Source organism: Megalobrama amblycephala, linkage group LG6 (genome assembly GCF_018812025.1).
Source record: "Megalobrama amblycephala isolate DHTTF-2021 linkage group LG6, ASM1881202v1, whole genome shotgun sequence".
NCBI classification, from domain to species: Eukaryota; Metazoa; Chordata; class Actinopteri; order Cypriniformes; family Xenocyprididae; genus Megalobrama; species Megalobrama amblycephala.
The window spans coordinates 230,852-251,526 of record NC_063049.1 but is presented as its reverse complement, the minus strand read 5'-3'; the positions used below and the strand labels follow the sequence as shown (position 1 = coordinate 251,526).

At 34.6% G+C, this 20,675-nt stretch overlaps 1 protein-coding gene and 1 non-coding gene across 2 annotated transcripts; one reads left to right on the top strand and one right to left on the bottom strand.

Annotated features, from left to right (window-relative positions):
• Positions 1-574: 574 nt before the first annotated feature.
• Positions 575-646, bottom strand: trnae-uuc. Its single transcript has one exon. It is a non-coding gene; the product is annotated as a tRNA-Glu (tRNA).
• A 5,696-nt stretch (positions 647-6,342) lies between these two features.
• On the top strand, positions 6,343-15,448 carry si:ch1073-456m8.1 (leucine-rich repeat flightless-interacting protein 2). The gene is made up of 6 exons (XM_048192446.1): positions 6,343-6,569; positions 9,728-9,808; positions 9,969-10,004; positions 12,121-12,267; positions 12,384-12,467; positions 15,054-15,448. The coding sequence occupies exons 1-6, from the start codon at positions 6,471-6,473 to the stop codon at positions 15,420-15,422; spliced, it is 816 nt and encodes a 271-aa protein (XP_048048403.1). The 5' UTR covers positions 6,343-6,470; the 3' UTR covers positions 15,423-15,448.
• Positions 15,449-20,675: the final 5,227 nt, after the last annotated feature.

Below are 20,675 nucleotides of genomic sequence, written 5' to 3'. Positions count from 1 at the left end.
TGCTAACTGAAGTTACACCAAGTCAGACAGCACCGGATAAAACTATTTACATTACAAATATATAGCTGTTAGGTTTACACATCAATGACAGTTAACGTTACCTGATCCAGTTGACTGAATTATAACAGCTGAGGTAATCTTGGGCTAATTTTACGGAGCCAATCTTGCTATTCATAAAATACAAAAAACGTATGCCATCTTATTAACAAAATATAAAATAACATACCTGAGCGGAGATTGGAGAGATCGACAAAAATGGACTACGTGCGGTAATTGGTGTATGAAACATCGACCTTGCAATTTCATTGGACTGCCAAAATGGAGTTCGTAACTTAATTGGATTGGATGAAATGCGCTCAAAGATGGACAAAAATGGACTACGTGCGGTGATTGGTTTATGAAAAATGGATCGTGCAATTTCATTAGACGGCCAAAAATGGACTTCGTAATTTAATTGTTTTTTTTAAAGATGGAACTCGGTTGTCACGTGGGTGAAAAACAGAACCTCGTCCTATCAGAGCGCAGTTCCTCAACAACTGGGCAAAAACGCTTTGAGGAAGGAAATAAAGATACCTTCCCATACCGGGAGTCGAACCCGGGCCGCCTGGGTGAAAACCAGGAATCCTAACCGCTAGACCATATGGGAGCCATACGTACCTGGGGCCAAGACAAGGACAGGACTTTGCTTTTGTTTATTGGTGTGTGTGAAACTTCAGTTAATAATGTGAGAATGACCAAAGCGATCATTTACTGAATTAAATTGCGTTGGATTAATTGAAGGGAGCTGTCATTTGACTCGCCCCATTCATTATGATCGTAATAATAATCTTTTTTTTAATTTTTTTTTTTATTTTACCGATGCTGTTTATTAACAGTGCGTATCCATCTGGTTCGGAGAAAAGAGTCGAGAGTGTCCAAAAGTTGAGTATTCAACTTTATGCAAATGTAAAATGAAACGCCAGGTGGCAGCCAATCAATGTGAGATACAGGCAGTGACGTCTGTCAGGAGCGTTTAAAAATCACAGCATATTAATTTACATATTACTAGACCTATATTACATTCAAAATTCTGATGCAGTTGCTTTGATTTTGACTGGCTGGGTTTACAAAAGTGTTTTAAATTGACACCACGTCTTTACTTTAAGAATTCAAAAATAAATCTTGCATCTTTCCAACTGTAATCATGTGAATATAAACTATAATTTTACTCCAAAAATCTAAAAACATCCCTTGTTAACAAATAGACTTTGATATTCAACAAAATACAAGTTCGCTATTTTCCAGAGACACAAAATTAAGTCAGCTTTATTTACAGCACGTTATAAAATAAAATCTGCTGTAAAGCAGCTCTGAATATATAATAGTATTCAGCTCAAATCAGTTGAATGTTGATATTCAGATCAAATGACAAAATTAATAAGAGCATAGCCATTTATTAAATTTGTTGAGATGAGATTTCGTGCCATCTGTGTTCAAGAAAAACATGTCATGACATGAAAAATCAAATTTGCTATGATCTTTTGACATATAAGACATTTTTGTGCCATTAAAACATCCTGCAAGTTTCATAGCTTGAATAATGATATGTTTATTTTATATAGTGCCTATCTACCACACTTTACAATAGAGCAATGGAAATGTAGAACAATAAAGTAGGAGAGAAAAGCGGAAAATACTGCAGTACACAAAGTCATATGATCAAGAATAGCATTTAAGGAAGAGGGACTTTTCAGTTCTCTCTTGAAGTCATAGATATTTGTGATATCATACAGGGATTAAAACGTCCTCCTCATTATAAACAAAATTTTTATTTAATCAAGCTCCAAAAACAGCTTGTTTTGATGTTGCGGGATCTGTGACGTAACACGGGCAAATACATTTGCATATGCCCGCCTCCAGAGCAAAACATTAGGCTTGTTTGACATGCATCGGCACTGCGCAGACCAACTGGCGTATGACATCGAAGTACAGCGAGAGCGATTCAAAAGCATTCATGCGCCGATCGGTCCGCGCAGTGCCGATGCATTTCGAACTAATTATACATCACTGCATCATAGGCCCCACCCACTGGCATTCAGTCAATCAACGGCTGACATGTGCCTACACTGGATGTGAGCGTCGTGTCAAAAGCAAATAAAAGTCATTATAATCACTGATGCTGTCTACCAGGGGCGAGTTTGCGGGGGGATGGGGGGGAGGTAACCCCCCCAATATTCAAATCCATCAGTTACAACCCCCCCAATATTTCAACATGAAAATCACAGTAGATCTATACTAACATATGTATAATTCATTTATTTTGTAACAATAATTTTGTTTCTAAATCGAATATGAGTTTGTCATAATAAATTAGCAAAAAGTACCCCCTTCCATTGAAGATTGCCGCCCAACCAATGCGCGTTGCACTTTCACGAAAACAACGCGAGTGGAGCTCTGTTTGAATGGAGAGCACGGGTAGCGCCAAAAAATGAAGAGAACCGCTGCCCAGCCGACTATATTAAACTTCTGTTCAAAGAGGGACATTAAAAGAATAAACTGTACTGAGAAGGAGGTATGAAAACATTGTAATAATAGGTACACCCACATATAATTTAGCTAGCTAATCCATTGCAATTTAGCCATAACTATCAGTGTAATTAACCAGTACCAAAAAGCCGTCTGTTTTGTTACTTCATTTTTCAATAGGTCTTATCAATGACAAAAGATTCATATCGGTGTTTGTTTTTTTCTTCCTTAATTAATCTGACTTTTGAACGAATTGGCTGCATGAACGATTTAAGTAGCTCACTCATAAAACGTGATCGCGCCACCTACTGGCGTTTCAATATTTAACAATTTCTTTCTTTTTGTCGTTATGTTAGAATTTGATGAAAAGCATAAAGTTATGATAGATAGATAGATAGATAGATAGATAGATAGATAAGAAATAAAATAAAAGTCAGATTTTTTTTAATTAAAAAAAATTAACAGGCAGCATAATCACTGAAACCAAATCTATGCTGTCTACGCTGATACAGTATACAGATAAGCGTTCAGTTTTTGACATACTCCTTGACAATTTTTTTTTCAAACCTTTTGCGTTCCCTCGCAAAACTTTTGCATTCCCTCACAAAGATATTATCATTCCCTTGCTGTGAGCTTGGACGAACACTTCCTCTTTAATGTCCCGCTGGCTGGCAGTAGAGTTTCAGTATAGTTCCATACGTTAATAATGCACACAAATAATGTGCAGCTCTTAGAGTTTGAACTTGTTGGACTCAAATATAAACAAATGCAGTCAGTGCTTAAGTCAAGCAGTTCAGTAAAGTTGGCAATATATTCAATATATTCACATATAATACAGACACACAAATGAGTTGAGAGACACAACTAGACACAAATGAGCTGCTGCTCCCGCCCCCTTTCAGAAGAGGGTGGAGCTTTACACTGCAAAAAATGCTGTTCTTACTTAGAATTTTTGTCTTGTTTCCAGTCCAAATATCTAAGAATTCTTAGATCAAGAAGCATTTTCTTGACAAGTAAAAATTGTTTTCTTGTTGTTAAATTTCGAGAAAAAAAGTCGAAATAAAATGTTGAGAATAAACTCGTTAAATTACAAGAAAAAACTCGTTAAATTTCAAGAAAAAAGTCGAAATAAAATGTTGAGAATAAACTCGTTAAATTACGAGAAAAAACTCATTAAATTACGAGAAAAAAGTCAAGATAAAATGTTGAGAATAAACTCATTAAATTACGAGAAAAAACTCGTTAAATTTCAAGATAAAAGTCTAAATAAAATGTTGAGAATAAACTCATTAAATTACGAGAAAAAACTCGTTAAATTTCGAGAAAAAAGTCGAGATAAAATGTTGAGAATAAACTCATTAAATTACGAGAAAAAACTCGTTAAATTTCGAGAAAAAAGTCGAGATAAAATGTTGAGAATAAACTCGTTAAATTACGAGAAAAAACTTGTTAAATTTCAAGAAAAAACTCGTTAAATTTCGAGAAAAAAGTTGAGATAAAATGTTGAGAATAAACTTGTTAAATTACGAGAAAAAACTCGTTAAACTTCGAGAAAAAAGTCGAGATAAAATGTTGAGAATAAACTCGTTAAATTACGAGAAAAAAAGTCGAAATAAAATGTTGAGAATAAACTCGTTAAATTACGAGAAAAAACTCGTTAAATTTCGAGAAAAAAGTCGAGATAAAATGTTGAGAATAAACTCGTTAAATTACGAGAAAAAACTCGTTAAATTTACGAGAAAAAAGTCGAGATAAAATGTTGAGAATAAACTCATTAAATTACGAGAAAAAACTCGTTAAATTGAACGAGAGAAAAAAGTCGAGATAAAATGTTGAGAATAAACTCATTAAATTACGAGAAAAAACTCGTTAAATTTCAAGAAAAAACTCGTTAAATTTCGAGAAAATGTCTTGATAAAATGTTGAGAATAAACTCGTTAAATTACGAGAAAAAACTCGTTAAATTTCGAGAAAAAAGTCTAGATAAAATGTTGAGAATAAACTCGTTAAATTACGAGAAAAAAAGTCGAAATAAAATGTTGAGAATAAACTCGTTAAATTACGAGAAAAAACTCGTTAAATTTCGAGAAAAAAGTCGAAATAAAATGTTGAGAATAAACTCATTAAATTACAAGAAAAAACTCGTTAAATTCAAGAAAAAAGTCGAGATAAAATGTTGAGAATAAAATCATTAAATTATGACTTTATTCTCAAATTTTACTCGACTTTTTTCTCGAAATTTAACGAGTTTTTTCTTATAATTTAACGAATTTGTTCTTGTAATATAACAACTTTTTTCTCATAATTTAATGACTTTATTCTTAACATTTTATCTTGACTTTTTTCTCGAAATTTAACAAGTTTTTTTCTCGTAATTACGAGTTTATTCAACAATTTATTTTGACTTTTTTCTCGAAATTCTCGAAACTTTAATCTCGAAATAGTTTTATTTTTTTATTATTGCTTGGCCCTAATCCTCTTCCGTACAATCTTAATCTAAACTGAAAACAAGATTTTATATCTTAAATATTGTTAAAAAACAAACAAACAAACAAAAAAAACAGCTACTTCCAATCATAGTAACCTAGACAACAAGCTACAACAACCCAATTTTCCTCAAATGTGCTTTATAATATAAAAATTGGTCTCTATGAGCAGGTGGCGGAGAGACAAGTCAGAAGGGACCGTCTGAAAAGTGCAAAACCCAAAACCCTTTTGCTCATTTTATATTATAAAAAATACTCAATAACTTCACTGTAACACACTGTACCGTCACCAAATTCAGTTCATACATCACTGCTCTACTGCTGGTTCTACAACACTCAATCTGGCAAGTAGCACATAAAGGCCTTCTTTACACAAATGATGTTGGTACACAGCTTACATACTTACAACACCTTTTGCATGATAATTGCTTACTGAATTTGATGGCATTACAATTTATTTAACATTTTTACTAATATCAGTGAAGTTATTGATTTTGTTTAATAATTAAAGTCCCTGTGAACCGGAAGTTGCAAACGACTTTTCTCCAGTGTTGTGACGTATTTCTATATTGAATAGAGGGCAGAGTTTTACTTTAGCGCTCCTCCTCTCCATCTCTGGCTCATAGCAGACTAGTGGTTAGAGGGGAGCGGTTCAAGCATTTTCAACCCAAGCCGTCAAACTGACGTTATCAGAGAAGGAACGTCATTCCAGACCGGAAGTAACTTTTCAGATTTTGATTAAAGATTACCACGACAAGCTATTTTTTTCTGTGTATTAACTTGCATGAATTAATTGTTCACCACAAGACTAGTAATATGCACTAACAAAGTAAATAGGGTCAATTTTGATTTCATGCCGACTTTAATAATCATAAAAGTTATGCATTTTTTGATTCAAACTAAGTGTTCCAGTAGCCTACAACCAGCAGGAGAGCAGTGATGTATGAACTGAATTTGATGACAGTACAATGTGATAGATAATGTTTTGTAAAACACTTACTCATGTGCAATAGTGTTGATACTGTTTTCCTATGCAGTGACATTAGCCAATCATAACATTCCTGACAAGCCTTAAAGGAGCCGTGCCTTAAAAACGGATAATTTCAGACAGAGGCTCAGATTGAGGGTTGAAAATAATTGTTTTTCCACATACATATTATTTATTTATTTATTGTGTGCAAAGAACCTTATTAACATTATAAATGAACCTCAAGGAACGTTTTAAAATGGTTTAAAAAAAATCCATGTCATGACCCCTTTAAGATGGGTGGTTCATCTTACCCCGTCTTATTTATAAAAGTTCTGTGGTATTACATAAGAACGAAACTGGATGGGCGAAACAGACCTGCCCACTCAAGAGTACAAGCCCCGCCCACCGCACGAACAACGCTGTTTGCTCCGGTAGAGAAACACTTGAATACACTTCAAAGACACGCATTTCTCGGACATTTTCTCCGGAGAGCCCTTTCGTGTAGGAAAATGCATTCGGGTCAGCTTGAGAAAACGGGTTCACTGAGGAAACGGACTCTCTCTCGAGGGATGAGCGAAGACGAGTCTCTTCGGCACATAATCAGAGAGGTACGAGTGAATCTTTAGTCCGGATCTCCTTTGTCACGACTCGTGACTTGATTCGAGACGTCGGATTTCTGCAATTAATTGTCTGCTGATCTTTGATGATCGAGTCCCCTGGATTAGGCTACATTACCTGTTATACGTGACAAAGCCTCGATAAGATGATAATATTCTTCTATAATGACCGGGCTGGTTTGGGACTGGCAGTATCAGGGTGTGACATGATGAAATCTGTTTTTACTTGAATATTCACTCGATTATAGAAATATGTAGCAAATCCTATTCTAATTCTATTTAAATAAACGTGACGTGTTGTTTTGACAGAGCGCACCTTCCCATGATGATGATGATGATGATGCCCAATCTCGCGATGAAAAACTATTTAAAGATGTCTTTTCTCATGCACAGACGATTAAATTTAAATAGCGATTTACATTTGAGCTGTCCGTGATTTACTGACTTATTCCAAGCAGTTATAGTCTTCTTTTGACGGATATGAAATTTTATTTGGAAAGGTTTAATTGGTTCTCTTGTCATTTACTCTTTTAAATAAAGCAAAACTGCCATTTGAGACTGATTATTATTATAAGCAATAGCTTGGACTCGATTCTGAGGCGTTGGGAATTGTGGGGTTAAAATTGTTGCATATTTCCAAATAAATAGATTTTGATACACAAATAAATGTAAAGAGATTCACAAAAAATTAAACAAATTCACAAATAAATAAAATAAGATCCACATAGGGTACAAGCGGGGCTAAAGGCACACCTTAAGAAAAAATGTGCTTTTCACTACTCTCAAAGTGTATGATTGCAGGGAAAATATATGTTTGTATTGGACATTGATGGAGCAACAGATTTTGTGTGAAAATAAATCATAAAAGTGGTTAATTTTGTATAAAATCTTATAAATGTATGAGGTGGTGAGGGGTAAAAGGTGCACAGTATTCATACAAATACTTCAGCTAAAATAATGTTTTTAATAATGTCTAGGTTAATACTTGTTCAAAAGAACCACTTTAGCAAAGTTTATACTATTTTCTGTTTATTTTGATAAATAAAAGAATTAATTTGTGTTCAATAAATATACTGTCCTTAAAATAGGCCTATGTTAATATAAAAATATATTTTAAAAATACAGAAACAAAATTACTTTAAAAAGTAAAGATTCTGAAAGCATTGAAGATCTCATGATATTTAATATAGATTTACAGTAGTAACAATAAATTATATTTTATTATAAAATTATAATATAATATTTTTTTTTAAATGTGATTGTTTCATTAAATATGGGTATTATCTCTAAGGTAATACCCAATTTGATATATGATATTTACCAATCTAACCATGTCATATCAACAAATGGAAAAGTCAGTCAGCTATTCATTATCATGTTAATTATTGTGCCTTTTGCCCCAACAGCAGGGTGCTTTTTTACCCCAAATACCATACTTTTACATATTATTCTGTTTACATATTATTATTATTATACCTTGAACAAAACTGAAAATCATTAAAGGATTAGTTCACTTTTAAATAAACTTTTCCTGATAATTTACTCACCCTCATGTCATCCAAGATGTCCATGTCTTTCTTTCTTCAGTCGAAAAGAAATTAAGGTTTTTGATGAAAACATTTCAGGATTTTTCTCCTTATAGTAGACTTGAATGGGCACCAAACGGTTGAAGGTCAAAATTAGTTTCACTGCAGCTTCAAATTGTTCTACACGATCTCAGATGAGAAATAAGGGTCTTATTTAGTGAAACCATCAAAATTATGAAAATTATATAAGTTTTAACCAGAAATGCTCATCTTGAACTAGCTCTCTTCTTCTTCTTCTCTATTTGAATTCCAGCAGTATAGACGCTGCTAAGCGTAATACTGCCCTCCACAGGCCAAAGTTTTAACTAATGTTTATATGCAATATGCTAGTTCAATAGTATATAACAATTAGTTCAAACTTCGACCTGTGGAGGGCAGTATTATGCTTAGCAGTGTCTACACTGCTGGAATTCTAATAGAGGAGAAGAAGAAGAGAGCTAGTTCAAGATGAGCATTTAAGGTTAAAACTTATATAATTTTCATTTTTTTTTTCAGAAAATGAGCGATGGTTTCACTAGATAAGACCCTTATTTCTCATCTGGGATCGTGTTGAACAATTTGAAACTGCAGTAAAACTAATTTGGACCTTCAATCGTTTGGTGCCCATTCAAGTCTACTATAAGGAGAAAAATCCTGGAATGTTTTCATCAAAAACTTTAATTTCTTTTCGACTGAAGAAAGAAAGACATGAACATCTTGGATGACATGGGGGTGAGTAAATTATCAGGAAATGTTTATTTAAAAGTGGACTAATCCTTTAAGAAGACCTTTGTCTGAAAATACAAACATTAATTTAATAGATTCTCTTTTGCTACTTTAATCAACAACATTTAAAAAAAAACATCAAATATTAGGTCAAACTACCTCAGAATCAACTTTGCGTTGCTGCCTGAGATCGCGTCAAAGATCAGACAAATTTGCACGTGCATTTTGAAAAACGGATGTTTTATGAAAGTGCTGCGGCAAGTTTTTGTGCCATCTAGTGGAGTGAAGTTTCAGCTCAAAATCCCCCACAGATCATTTATTATAGCTTGTCAAATTTGCCCCTATTTGGGTGTGAGCAAAAACACATCATTTTTGTGTGTGTCCCTTTAAATGCAAATGAGTTCCACTTTCCAGAAGAGGGCAGAGCTTTAACAGCTCAACAACAACAAAACTGGAGAATCTCACACAGCCAAAATGAGGATTGTCAGTAACGGTGTTCAGCCTTACATTGTTCAAACCGGAGTCGACACTAATGGAGAGACTCAGGAAGAAGTTACAACAGACCTTTCCCGATCCCATCCTTTCTGTCTACATACTGTTCTATCATAATAAAAGGCAAAAACATCAAAAAAAAAAAAAGAAATTTCCTGAGAAACAGATGGGGAAATAATGATCATTCAAGCATGAAAACCTGTTCTAGCAGAGCCCAAAAACAACATCAACACTTGTGCATAATAGATCCTCTTTAAAACTCAAATTCAGCCAGATTTACTTTCAGGATCCTCTGATGGAGATTGTTTTAGATTGCTTTGTTGTTTTATATTAGTAATCAATAATATGATTGTTTGTGTCCTGCAGGCAGAAGAGTCGAGCAGACACCTGTCACGCAGCGACAGCAGATACGGCTCGTTAAAAAGAGGACAAAGAGAAGAAAGCCAAGTTAGTATTGTGATGTTTGCAGTGAACTGAAAGTCTCTCACACAGAACTATATTTGCTGAATAGGATTCACTGATTAGTTTTGTTACAAAAGTCTTTCAGAAAAATTTCAAAGTTTGATTTGGTTTGTTTTATATAGTAATGAACAATTATATTTTTTAGAGTGAAGATGAGCCGCTTTCTGAGAACATAGAAATGGTAAGATTCACATCTTTTTTAAATAAAAAACAATTTATGTCTTTATCTGTTTGCTGTTGTTTATTATATAAGCTGCTGTTTCAGTTTCCAAGATGGGTGATGCATGTCAGGATTATTATCATGAACTAAAACTGAAACTATTAACATTTCTGTCAGTCGAAATAAAGCTGAAGTAGAATCAAATTAGTTGAAAAACTTGAACTAAATGAAAATGAGAAATGTTGCCTTGGCAATAAACTGAAATAAGTTTAAGTTGAAGCAAAAAAATTATTAACTGGAAATAAATAAATAACTAAAACTGAAATAAAAATAAATCTAAAAAGCAATATTTAAAAAACAAAAAGCACATAATCAAATTACTACAAATGAAACTAAAATGAACATGAAAAGCTAAAAATATAAAAATGAAAGCTAATTCATAATTTTAATTAAACTAAAATAACAGCGATGCATGCTAAGCTAGGCAAACGCTACAAGACGAGTCCATGAGAGTTATTGACACGTGAAGTCTGAGAGCAGGAGTCTCAATACGGTGTGACAGGCGTGTCTCGAGTCATCGCTTCATGATTTTACATGACTGACTCGTGAGCCGCTCCTTTGTAAACACATGACTCAGTGATGTAGGCATAGGAGGAGGTTCACTTTTTGCTGTTGGTCAGAACAAAAGTGGCAGATCTGTTACTTGTTCTGATGTTATTTTCCGGTGGAAATTCTTATTTTGGTCATACTTCCAAGACTACAATCTGTGATTCTGAACTACAGTATCCACACCGAATGTGATGACTGACAGCAAACATTAGATTCATCCGCACTGAGGAGCCTGAGCCGATGCACAACCCACATAAAGATGATAATTAAAGATGACAAGAGAGATGGAGACAAAGAGGCAAAACTAGGCTTCAGCTTTAATAAATAATAATAATAATAATAATAATAATAATAATAATAATAATAGTAATAAAGGAATGAAATATTTAAAGGATTAAAATGGATTTAAAGGGTTAGTTCACCCAAAAATGAAAACAATGTCATTAATTACTCGCCCTCATGTTGTTCCACACCCGTAAGACCTTCATTCATCTTCAGAACACAAATTGAGATATTTTTGATGAAATCCAAAGGCTCAGTGAGGCCTGAGACCAAAGCCATTTCAAACTCTCAAGATCCATTAAATGTACTAAAAACATATTTAAATCAGTTCATGTGAGTACAGTGGTTCAATATTAATGTTATAAATCGACAAGAAAACTTTTTGTGCGCCAAAAAAAACACAAAATAACGACTTTATTCAACAATATGGGCCTGATTCATAAATGCTGAGCTTTATGAATCTTTTGTTTCGAATTAGTGATTCGGATCTCCTATCAAATGGCTAAACTGCTGATTCTGGTGCTCCGATTCACTGATTCGATTCGTAAAGCTCTGAAGCAGAGTTTTGAAATCGGCCCATATAGATATTGTTTTTTGGAGCACAAAAAATATTCTTGTCGCTTTATAATATTAATATTTGAGCCACTGTACTCACATGAACTGATTTAAATATGTCTTTAGTAGCTTTCTGGGCATTGAAAGTGTTAATTATCTTGCTGGCGATGCAGGCCTCACTGAGCCATCGGATTTCATCAAAAATATCTTAATTTGTGCTCTGAAGATGAACGAAGGTCTTATAGGTGTAGAACAACATGAGGGTGAGGAATTAATGACAGAATTTTCATTTTTGGGTGAACTAACCCTTTAAGGGAATAAATAAAAATGGTAAAAGAAGTTCTAGGTAACTAATTGTAGTTATGAAGTAATCAGTTTAAACTATTTGAAAATACATTCACTCGTATTCATCTAAAATGTTGAAAATGCAAATATTTCTTGTCACATTCATTTATGAATTACATGAATCATGATCATATATTTTCAATTCAAAACAGTGAAATTTCATAAAAAGTTGTGTAGTTTTCATCACTAATTTTGACACCACTAAATAATGCATAAATAAAATGCATTAAATGCATTAAATAAATAAATGCAAAAATACATTTCTTTGTATATTTATTTATTTATGCATTTATTTAGTCAGCGTTCCGTACAGAAGATGCATGTAAAGGTTGTGCTTGCTCTGCAGACGGATGAGGACTGTGTGCAGGAGCTGCGGACGCTCTCGCTCCAGCAGGACGCTCTTCTGTTCCAGGTGGACTGTCTTCAGGACGCGCTCGAGGGCGCGGAGGAGATGCTCGCCGAAACACAGAGAGAGACGCATCAGCTCACCATGGTATTGTGAAACATATCTTCATCCTGAGACCGATGCAAATGATTGATTTCTAATTCAGAAAACATTAACTTGATGATATGTTTGACACATGACGCTTCTCTCTCTCTGACTGACAGGAGCTGGAGCGAGAGAGAACGATGAGGAGGAAGCTGGAGGACATGCTTGCCTCATTAATGCAGGAGATGGAGAGGTTAAGAGAGGTGAGGAAACTCTAAGCTTACATAATCACATTTAGAAATGAACAGAAACTGCTGCGTAAAGCCAAAAGAGAGAGAGAGAGAGAGAGGCTGCTTACGTAACCATGTTTGGAGAACAGCGAGCGTGTTCACTCCTCTCTTATTTTATTCTTTTATCATTTACCCTGAGATAAATGTTCAGAGAGTGCCTGGTTGTGTTCTGCTGAATGAAAGCGCTTAGTTCACAGTAGGAATTATGCAGAGTGGAAAGGTCTTGATCGACCTAAAAGGTTCGTCTGTTCTCAAATAAATAAATCAATGGACGTGAAATCCAGTACAGCTCTGTAGGAAATCACTTGTTAACTTTTAAGTTTTAACCAGTCAGAGACGCTTTTACTCTAGGTGGCCATAGAAACTTCCAGATCTTCTCCTAAGGGTGTAAACGCCTAATCCTGTATCCCTGATCTTAAAGGATTAGATCACTTCAGAATTAAAATTTCCTGGTGATTTTATGGAGAAAAAACCTGGAATGTTTTCCTCAAAAACCTTCATTTCTTTTTGACTGAAGAAAGAAAGACATGAACATCTTGGATGACATGGGGGTGAGGAAATTATCAGGAAATTTTAATTTTGAACTGAACTAATCCTTTAACCTGGGAAGTTTTAGTCCTTTGTGCACATTCATGTGAAAATACCAAACATCATTTCCTGTGTCATGAGCAGACGGTTCTGAATCCACTGAAATCAGAATATAGTCACTTAAATAGTCAGGAATAGCATTAATTTAGTTATTCAAACATAAGACAGCATAAAAAATAAATAAATAAAGACGTACCTCAGTGTTCCTCCTCGGCTAAATTTAATTTGACCATCAGTTTTCACACTTTCACACTGTGGAAAAAAAGCTTCAAAAATTAAATATTTATTGTGCACTTTAGTTATATTAATTGAATAACATGTGTTTTTACAAATTGAAATCATTGATCTTGTGCTGCACTGACTGACAGCTGCTGTGATTATAAAAGTGTGGTGCTCGCTTTGTGTCATTCATTCACAAGAAAAGTTATTGTTTTTCATGAGATTTTTTGAGTATTTCATACTCACATTGACAAAATCTATTTTTAAACCTAGTTATTTTATAATGTTTAATATTTAGTCAGAAAGAAAGTGAAAACGATTAGAGGAAATGGCTGATATACATGCAAATAAATGATACACTGCTGCCACCTGCTGGTTAAAGTGGTAATTATTGTCTTTTTTATTTTTAAATAAGTGTTTTCTATCAAATATATAATTTCTATCATCTATTAAATAAGTGTCTAATTACAGACACAGTGTTTTTAAACGGTCCCATTATCTTCGTCTTTATTGCAATCAATAAACTGGTTTATTAGCAAATTAGGTAAATGTGTTAACTGCATTAAAATATGAATACAACATTTAAAAAGTCAACCATTGATGGTTTTGTGTCAATGTACAGCGAGTACAGAATGAACAGCTAACAGTTCACCGGAAATGCCCGTGCATATAATCCATTCATGGCGAAAAACTACAATACCCATGATGCTACAGAAAGTTCCACCAATCAGGGAGTCACGACATGCAAATCTTAAGCTCTTTAACTCCGCCCACTCCCATGAAGCACTGCAAATGTAGTCAAGTTGATTTCCCTATGCTCTCAAAATACTGAAATGTTTGTATATACAGTATTGGACCAAAAGTGATGTTCGGTCTATAAGGAAACTGACATCTTCACACTTTATTATAAACTTTATTATATTATTATAAATGTGTTAAAGAAATAAATGACATTTTACTATATATTCACATAGAAAACAGAACATTGAATTGTAATATTTCAATGTTTTTACTGTATTTCTAATCAAATAAATGCAGATTTGATGAGCAAAAAGACTTTTAAAAACATTAAAAAATCTTACTGACCCCAAATTTTGAACACTAGTGTACGTACACAATAAGAGCATGGTATCAAATGATTAATTTAAATTGTAGTACATACTAGTTAAAGATACTTAATTTAAAGGAGTGGTTTATTATGATTTCACTTTTTTAACTTTAGTTAGTGTGTAATGTTGCTGTTTGATCATAAACAACATCTGCAAAGTTACGACACTCAAAGATCAATGCAAAGAGAGATATTTTCTTTTACAGAAATCTCTTTTTACAGAAACTACAACAAACAGCTGGTAGGGACTACAGCCTAGGGGCTGAACACCGTTACTGACAATCCTCATTTTGGCTGCGTGAGATTCAAGCAAAGTGTGAGCTGTTAAAGCTCCGCCCTCTTCTTTTCTTTTTCTGCAGCTCATTTGCATTTAAAGGGACACACACAAAAACAATGTGTTTTTGCTCACACCCAAATAGGAACAAATTTGACAAGCTGAAACTTCACAGACACATTCTGGGAGCACCAGATACTTATATTACATCTTGTAAAAGAGGCATTATAGGTCCCCTTTAAAGTGGTATCCCTAAATCTATTTGACTAATTTGAACTTTCAAAAGTAATTTGATGCCACTCAGGATTTATAATATGCATTCAGACCGTGTTTCAGCATTTGTTTGAAGAATGTCTCAACATTTGTGCAGGAAAGAAAAGCTGAGCAGCTTCAGGCGAGACATGCGGGGCCTGTCTGGATTCAGGGAACTCCAGAAGGAACTTCGGTGGACCGAGAGGAAACGCCGCTCTCAGACAGCAGAGGCGCTCCAGCGCATCTGAATGCAGCCCCAGTGTTACATTTGAAAAAATTGGTCAACCATTCATTGAGTCAATCAGTGTCTGATAATCAAAGGCATGAAGCTCCGGCTGGGGAGGATAATGATGAGAGCAGTGGCTATGAGGACGCGCCGTCAGAGTTCTCGCCCTGTCCGTCCACTCCAGACTTAGACGAAGATGATGGGATGAATACTGGGCAGCCCAGGATCCGTTCAAATGAAGATTCTTGTGCTCTCTCTTGAGTCATTTCTAAAAAGGTTCTGATGAATTTGTCTACTTTAGTAGTATGTCACTTTATCCAAGTTACATTCACTTAAACAGCCTTTGCACAACTTTAAAATGAAGACTACTTTGTTTCAGTCAACAAAACTAATTAGGTAAAGAAGGAATCTGCACTTTATATTAGGTGTCTTTAACTACTGTATGTACTAACATTTAAATTAATAATTTGATACAATGCTCTTATTACATGCATGTTTTTACATTGTTATACTTTTAGTTAATTTCAGCTATAATTACACTGTTGACTTTCCCTTACACCTTAACCCACCCTTAAACCTACCCAAACCTGTCTTAATCTTGCCTGTATCCACCTCAGTAACAGCACAAGTGATTCACAATACAACATCACCACAGTAAGCACCTAATGGATATTAAATTCTGACGTAAGTACCTAGTAGATAAAGCGGACCTATTATGAGCTTTTTCAAAGTCTTGATTTTGTTTTCCTGCTTGAATGTTGATTATTTTCCTCATATTCTCCATTGTTGCAGCTCCTCTCTTCCCAGTCTGTCAGTAACGCTCTGTTTAGTTCCTGTCTCTATGAAGCTCCTCCTTCTGAAAAGCACAATGTGCTCTGATTGGTCGGCTGGAGCAGTGTGTTGTGATTGGTGTTTGGGAAATGTCCCACCCCTTACCATAACTGCCAGTTTCAACACACTAGACTTGTGCCGATATTCGGTAATGCGATAAATCGCGATAATGAACATGCACAATATTGTTATCGTGGGCATTTCAAAATACCGTAAATAATAATTTATTACCAATTATTAATTTTTTTATAATGCAATTAAGAATACTTTACCCATCAACCGTATAAAATGCAAAACATTGCTGTATTCTGCATCAAAAGAACACGCGCTCAGATGTAAACAAACCCAAAGTACATGAGAAGCACATGGCGGAACGAGTGAAAGGAGACGAGCTGAATGAAAGTGCACGTTCACTCTCTGACAGCAGAGGGCGCTGATGGAACAGCAGAATGCAGCGGTTACCCCGGAAACCGCGCAAACAAAGCAACTGCGCTAGTTACGTTTTTAAAATGCTTCAAACAGCCATTAATTTTTTTGTAATCTCAATGTTGTTCATCACCAAATACTTGAAGACTTAAAAGTCTATTTTCAAACCTTAGGCTATATTTTAATCTGGACTACCTCATGCCCTAATTATTAGAAATGTTCTGATTATTTGGTATTGTTCAGAAAAGTTTGAAACATATGTCTTCATTAGTTAACATTTTAATTCATTATTAGTACCAAACTGACAATAAAAATACTTATAAAGTATTAAATATTCTTAGTTAATGTTAATTTCTTAGTTACTGTTTAATAACATTACTAAAATCAAAAGAGCTTATTTAATGGACCTGAGAGAAAACTAACAATAATCAAGTTGTATTTCTTAACTAACATTAACAAAAACTAATACTTTCTGTAACAAATGTAGCTATTGCTCAATCTTAGTTAACGCATTAAATAATGAGACCTTATTGTAAAGTGTTTCCTGTTGTTCTTTATAGCCTAATTCTTTTGCATTATAATCTGTTTGAAAATTTTACTTTATATATTTTTTGTCTATTGTATTATTGTATTTAAACATTCAGAGTTCTTTTTGTTATTACAAAAAGAGTTATTAAACCTGTTATACTATGACAACACTTTTTTTGCAACTTATTTCAATATCGTGATAATACCGTATACCGTGATAAAAGCTTCAGCAATTAATCGCAACATGACAATTTGCATGCCTACAACACACCACTAACTAACTCAACCAGGCCCCGCCCCTTTATTCTGAATATGAATTATTTAAATGAGGAATATTGTGAAGAAAACTCAAGACTACAATGGAGGTGTTTCAGGGAGTCCAGAAACACTGATATAGAGAAGAACTGGAACTTTGTAGAGCTTTTTCATGCTCAAACAGCAACATTACACACTAAAGAGAGATGAACATTGAAAAGCAGAATAGGACCTCTTTAAAGACACCTAATATAAAGTGTGATCGCACTTTGTTTCTGCTAAATTCCATGTCTTTTTTGTTTGTTTTGTTATTTGTTTATAGCTGTTTTGTGTTGAACTTTGTACATTTATGTTCATTTTGCTGTTAAACAGGAGCTGTCAAGCAAGTTTCAAGACACTTGTTAACAAGGCATTACTTTACATTTGTATGTTGGCCCTATTGGAAAAAAATAAATTTTTCATCTTGTATTAATACAATGGAGAGTTTATTTGAAAGCATGCAGATGGTATGACTCAGCGTTTTCACAGGGAATCTCTTCTATCGAGGATTTGGCAGTGAATCAGGACAGAGCATTGATCAAATGAAGTCAAAGTCTGAGTTCACTGATTGATGAGCATCCCAGTTCACTTGCACTTGCCATGTAAATCCTCAACCTATATCAAAAGTACACTATGTAACTTTTTTTGTTGTTATTTACATTAAAATTGCATACATATGTCACTCATGCGCATCTTGTCATATCCGTAAATAGAGATATGACGCTATTTTGATGCGTGTCTGGTTTGGGCGTGGCAGAGGTTAGTCGTCACAACGAAGCGAGAAAGGTTGACATGGAGATGCTAAATCTCCAACCTCCAAAGAATCACCCTGTTTTAAACAAACCCCAAACAGAAGAGAGAAAAGCGACCAAGACAGAGCTCGTAATAAAACAAGAATCAACATTAGCTTGTCTTTAGGAGATGGCGAGAATTGAGGGATTTGAAATGTTGTAAAAGTGACACAGAGATGATGGTGTTTTATTATTTAAGAGGTGAGTAAGATGTTTAATTGAACAGATAAAGGTCACTGTAAAGCATTATCTATTGTGAATATCATTTCACTATTGTTTTTATAATTTATTCAAGGAAGTACCGTGTCTAAAGCTACAGTAACGTCTTCAGTTAGTCAGCTTGAGACCCTTTCCATCTGAACTGGTCTCTGATCTCTTAAGCCTAGCAGTGAATGTTTTATGAGCAGTAGTATAGTCATATTCATCCACACAGTCAGCAGAGCCGAAGCACAACCAAAACAATGATCTTCCGCCAAATGCGTGTAGTTTTGTTTTTTAACTGCTAGAAGGCCAAAAGGTACATTGTGTATCAATAAGTTAAAACAATGTTATTTTTGTGCAGTTTTTTTTTAATATTTTAAAAATGTCTTTTCTTGGTCATGCAAACAATAAGGAAACATTCCATTTGATCATTCATCATTGATCATCAACATCATGGGATGTTCTCTGAACGTTCTGAAACAAGTAGTAACGTTAGATGAACGTCCAATGAATGAATGATGTATAAATAACGTTTTGGTGCTAATGTTCTGAGAACATTATTAAATACCAGCTCACTTTTAACAAATGTTCTATTAACCTTACAAGAACGTTTGTTCAGAACCTTGCCAGAACGTAAGTTAAAGGGGTCACAAACTGCATTGTTTTATTGTTTAGAAATAAAAGGCATTTTTCCTACCCTGATTATAGTCCTCTGATTTGACGCTCTGTTTTAAGGGGCGTGTCTGCTGTGAGACTTCAGTGTAAATGCCCACTGCTCTGATTGGCTAACATTTTTGCAATATGAAATAGCTAAGTATTACTCTCTCGAAAACTTTAGCACATTTTTACTATTACAGCTCTCAAGGTTAACTGATCGTGAAAAGTGTTGATTATAGCATTACATTTAGATCTATGGCATTATATTTAGATCGTGGCATGAAAGGTTGCAGTGATGAACATTGTAGTCGATCACAGACATGTTGTTGAGCTCATGAAAGCAGTGATCTCGTCATTGCAACTCAATTTCTGCACACTAACGAATGCTTTCATCATAACTAACAGTGCAAATGCGATGTAATTAAGAGATTCGTTGAATAAAACGGGAGTTTTGGGCGCGAGTCCAGAACTCAGTCACTGATAAACTCGCTGCTGTTTGATTGACAGCTCCAGCGATTGTTAAGGGAGTGTTCTTTGATCGATTTCTTTATATAATTTAATCACTGTTTAAATAACAGTTTAATTATTTTCATCCTACTAAGAGAAACAATGTGAAGTTGAGTGTTTAGTCACTGGTTTGATTTACTGACACACAGACAAAGAACATCTGACTGTACATGAATCATTAATATCAGATCAGGCATTAGAATGAACACAGTTACTTGACATGTTGTTGCATTACTGTCGAGTCCATATTGTAAAAGTCTGTTTGCAAAGCCATTCACTTTGTTGGAAATAAATAATCATATTCCTTGCATTAGGATTCTTTGAAAGGTAATGTTATTTTAGTCCTGTATCGCTCTTCTCTCCTCCTCTCTGACCTCTTATATATCAAAAGCTCAAGGAAAAGTTTATTTCTCAATTCATGACCCCTTTAAAGTTCTGAGAACGTTCCCTGTTAGCTGGGCTGACAAGACAGACACACACTGCATACACACTGAAGGATGATGTGAATCCATCTGCAGAAAAATCCAAAATGATAGACAGGAATCGTACACAGTTAAAACTTAAAATGTCAATGCAAGTCCAAGACGGTAAATTCAACAACATAAGCAGAAATAGTCAACACAATAACAATGAAGAACACTTGGTAAGGCAGGTTGAACTGGCAATACTTCAAACAGATTGTAGAATGATACTGTAGGGAACAGGAACTGGAAGTGCACAAAAATAGGGCATGTGACTGTGGTTAATACTTCTGGTGATGGTGCCTTCTGGTGGCCGGAGGAATGTACATTTTTTTGTTTTAGTCACATGGTCAAGAAAAGGATAAATTGATCTAGTTTTGAGTTAGTTACATAGTTAAGTGCATCCAATAAGGCCACATTCAAGCAATGCCCTCACTCATATTTTGAATATTTTAACTGCACTTATTTCTGCCATTGGTGTAATTATATGAGATTAACACCTCATGACATTTCAGTGACAAGTCATTTCAGCAATCCTAGAGAAAGAACCAATGAAACAATAATTACTGCAGACCCAGTGAAATGACATTCTTCATTTGGCTTGAATGGCTGTGAATAAAACTCGACTCAACGTGTTTCCGTGCACCAGAGTCAGTAATTAATCTGACATTATTACTAGACAGTCTATGTGGTTGCATTGATTTGAGGCTGTAAATAGACGTATGATCCACTGAACCTCAGCACCTGCTCAATGACTCTTTATGATTGCGTTTCTTGTCTTTTGAATATCTGTTTGTTTACATTACTCATTTGCATTG

Bases quoted from the DNA above. Each gene is read 5' to 3' on its own strand.
- si:ch1073-456m8.1 (XM_048192446.1), top strand. From the start codon at position 6,471: ATGCATTCGGGTCAGCTTGAGAAAACGGGTTCACTGAGGAAACGGACT. The intron at 9,809-9,968 runs GTTAGTATTGTG...TATATTTTTTAG, and splicing joins GACAAAGAGAAGAAAGCCAA to AGTGAAGATGAGCCGCTTTC. The intron at 12,468-15,053 runs GTGAGGAAACTC...ACATTTGTGCAG, and splicing joins AGATGGAGAGGTTAAGAGAG to GAAAGAAAAGCTGAGCAGCT.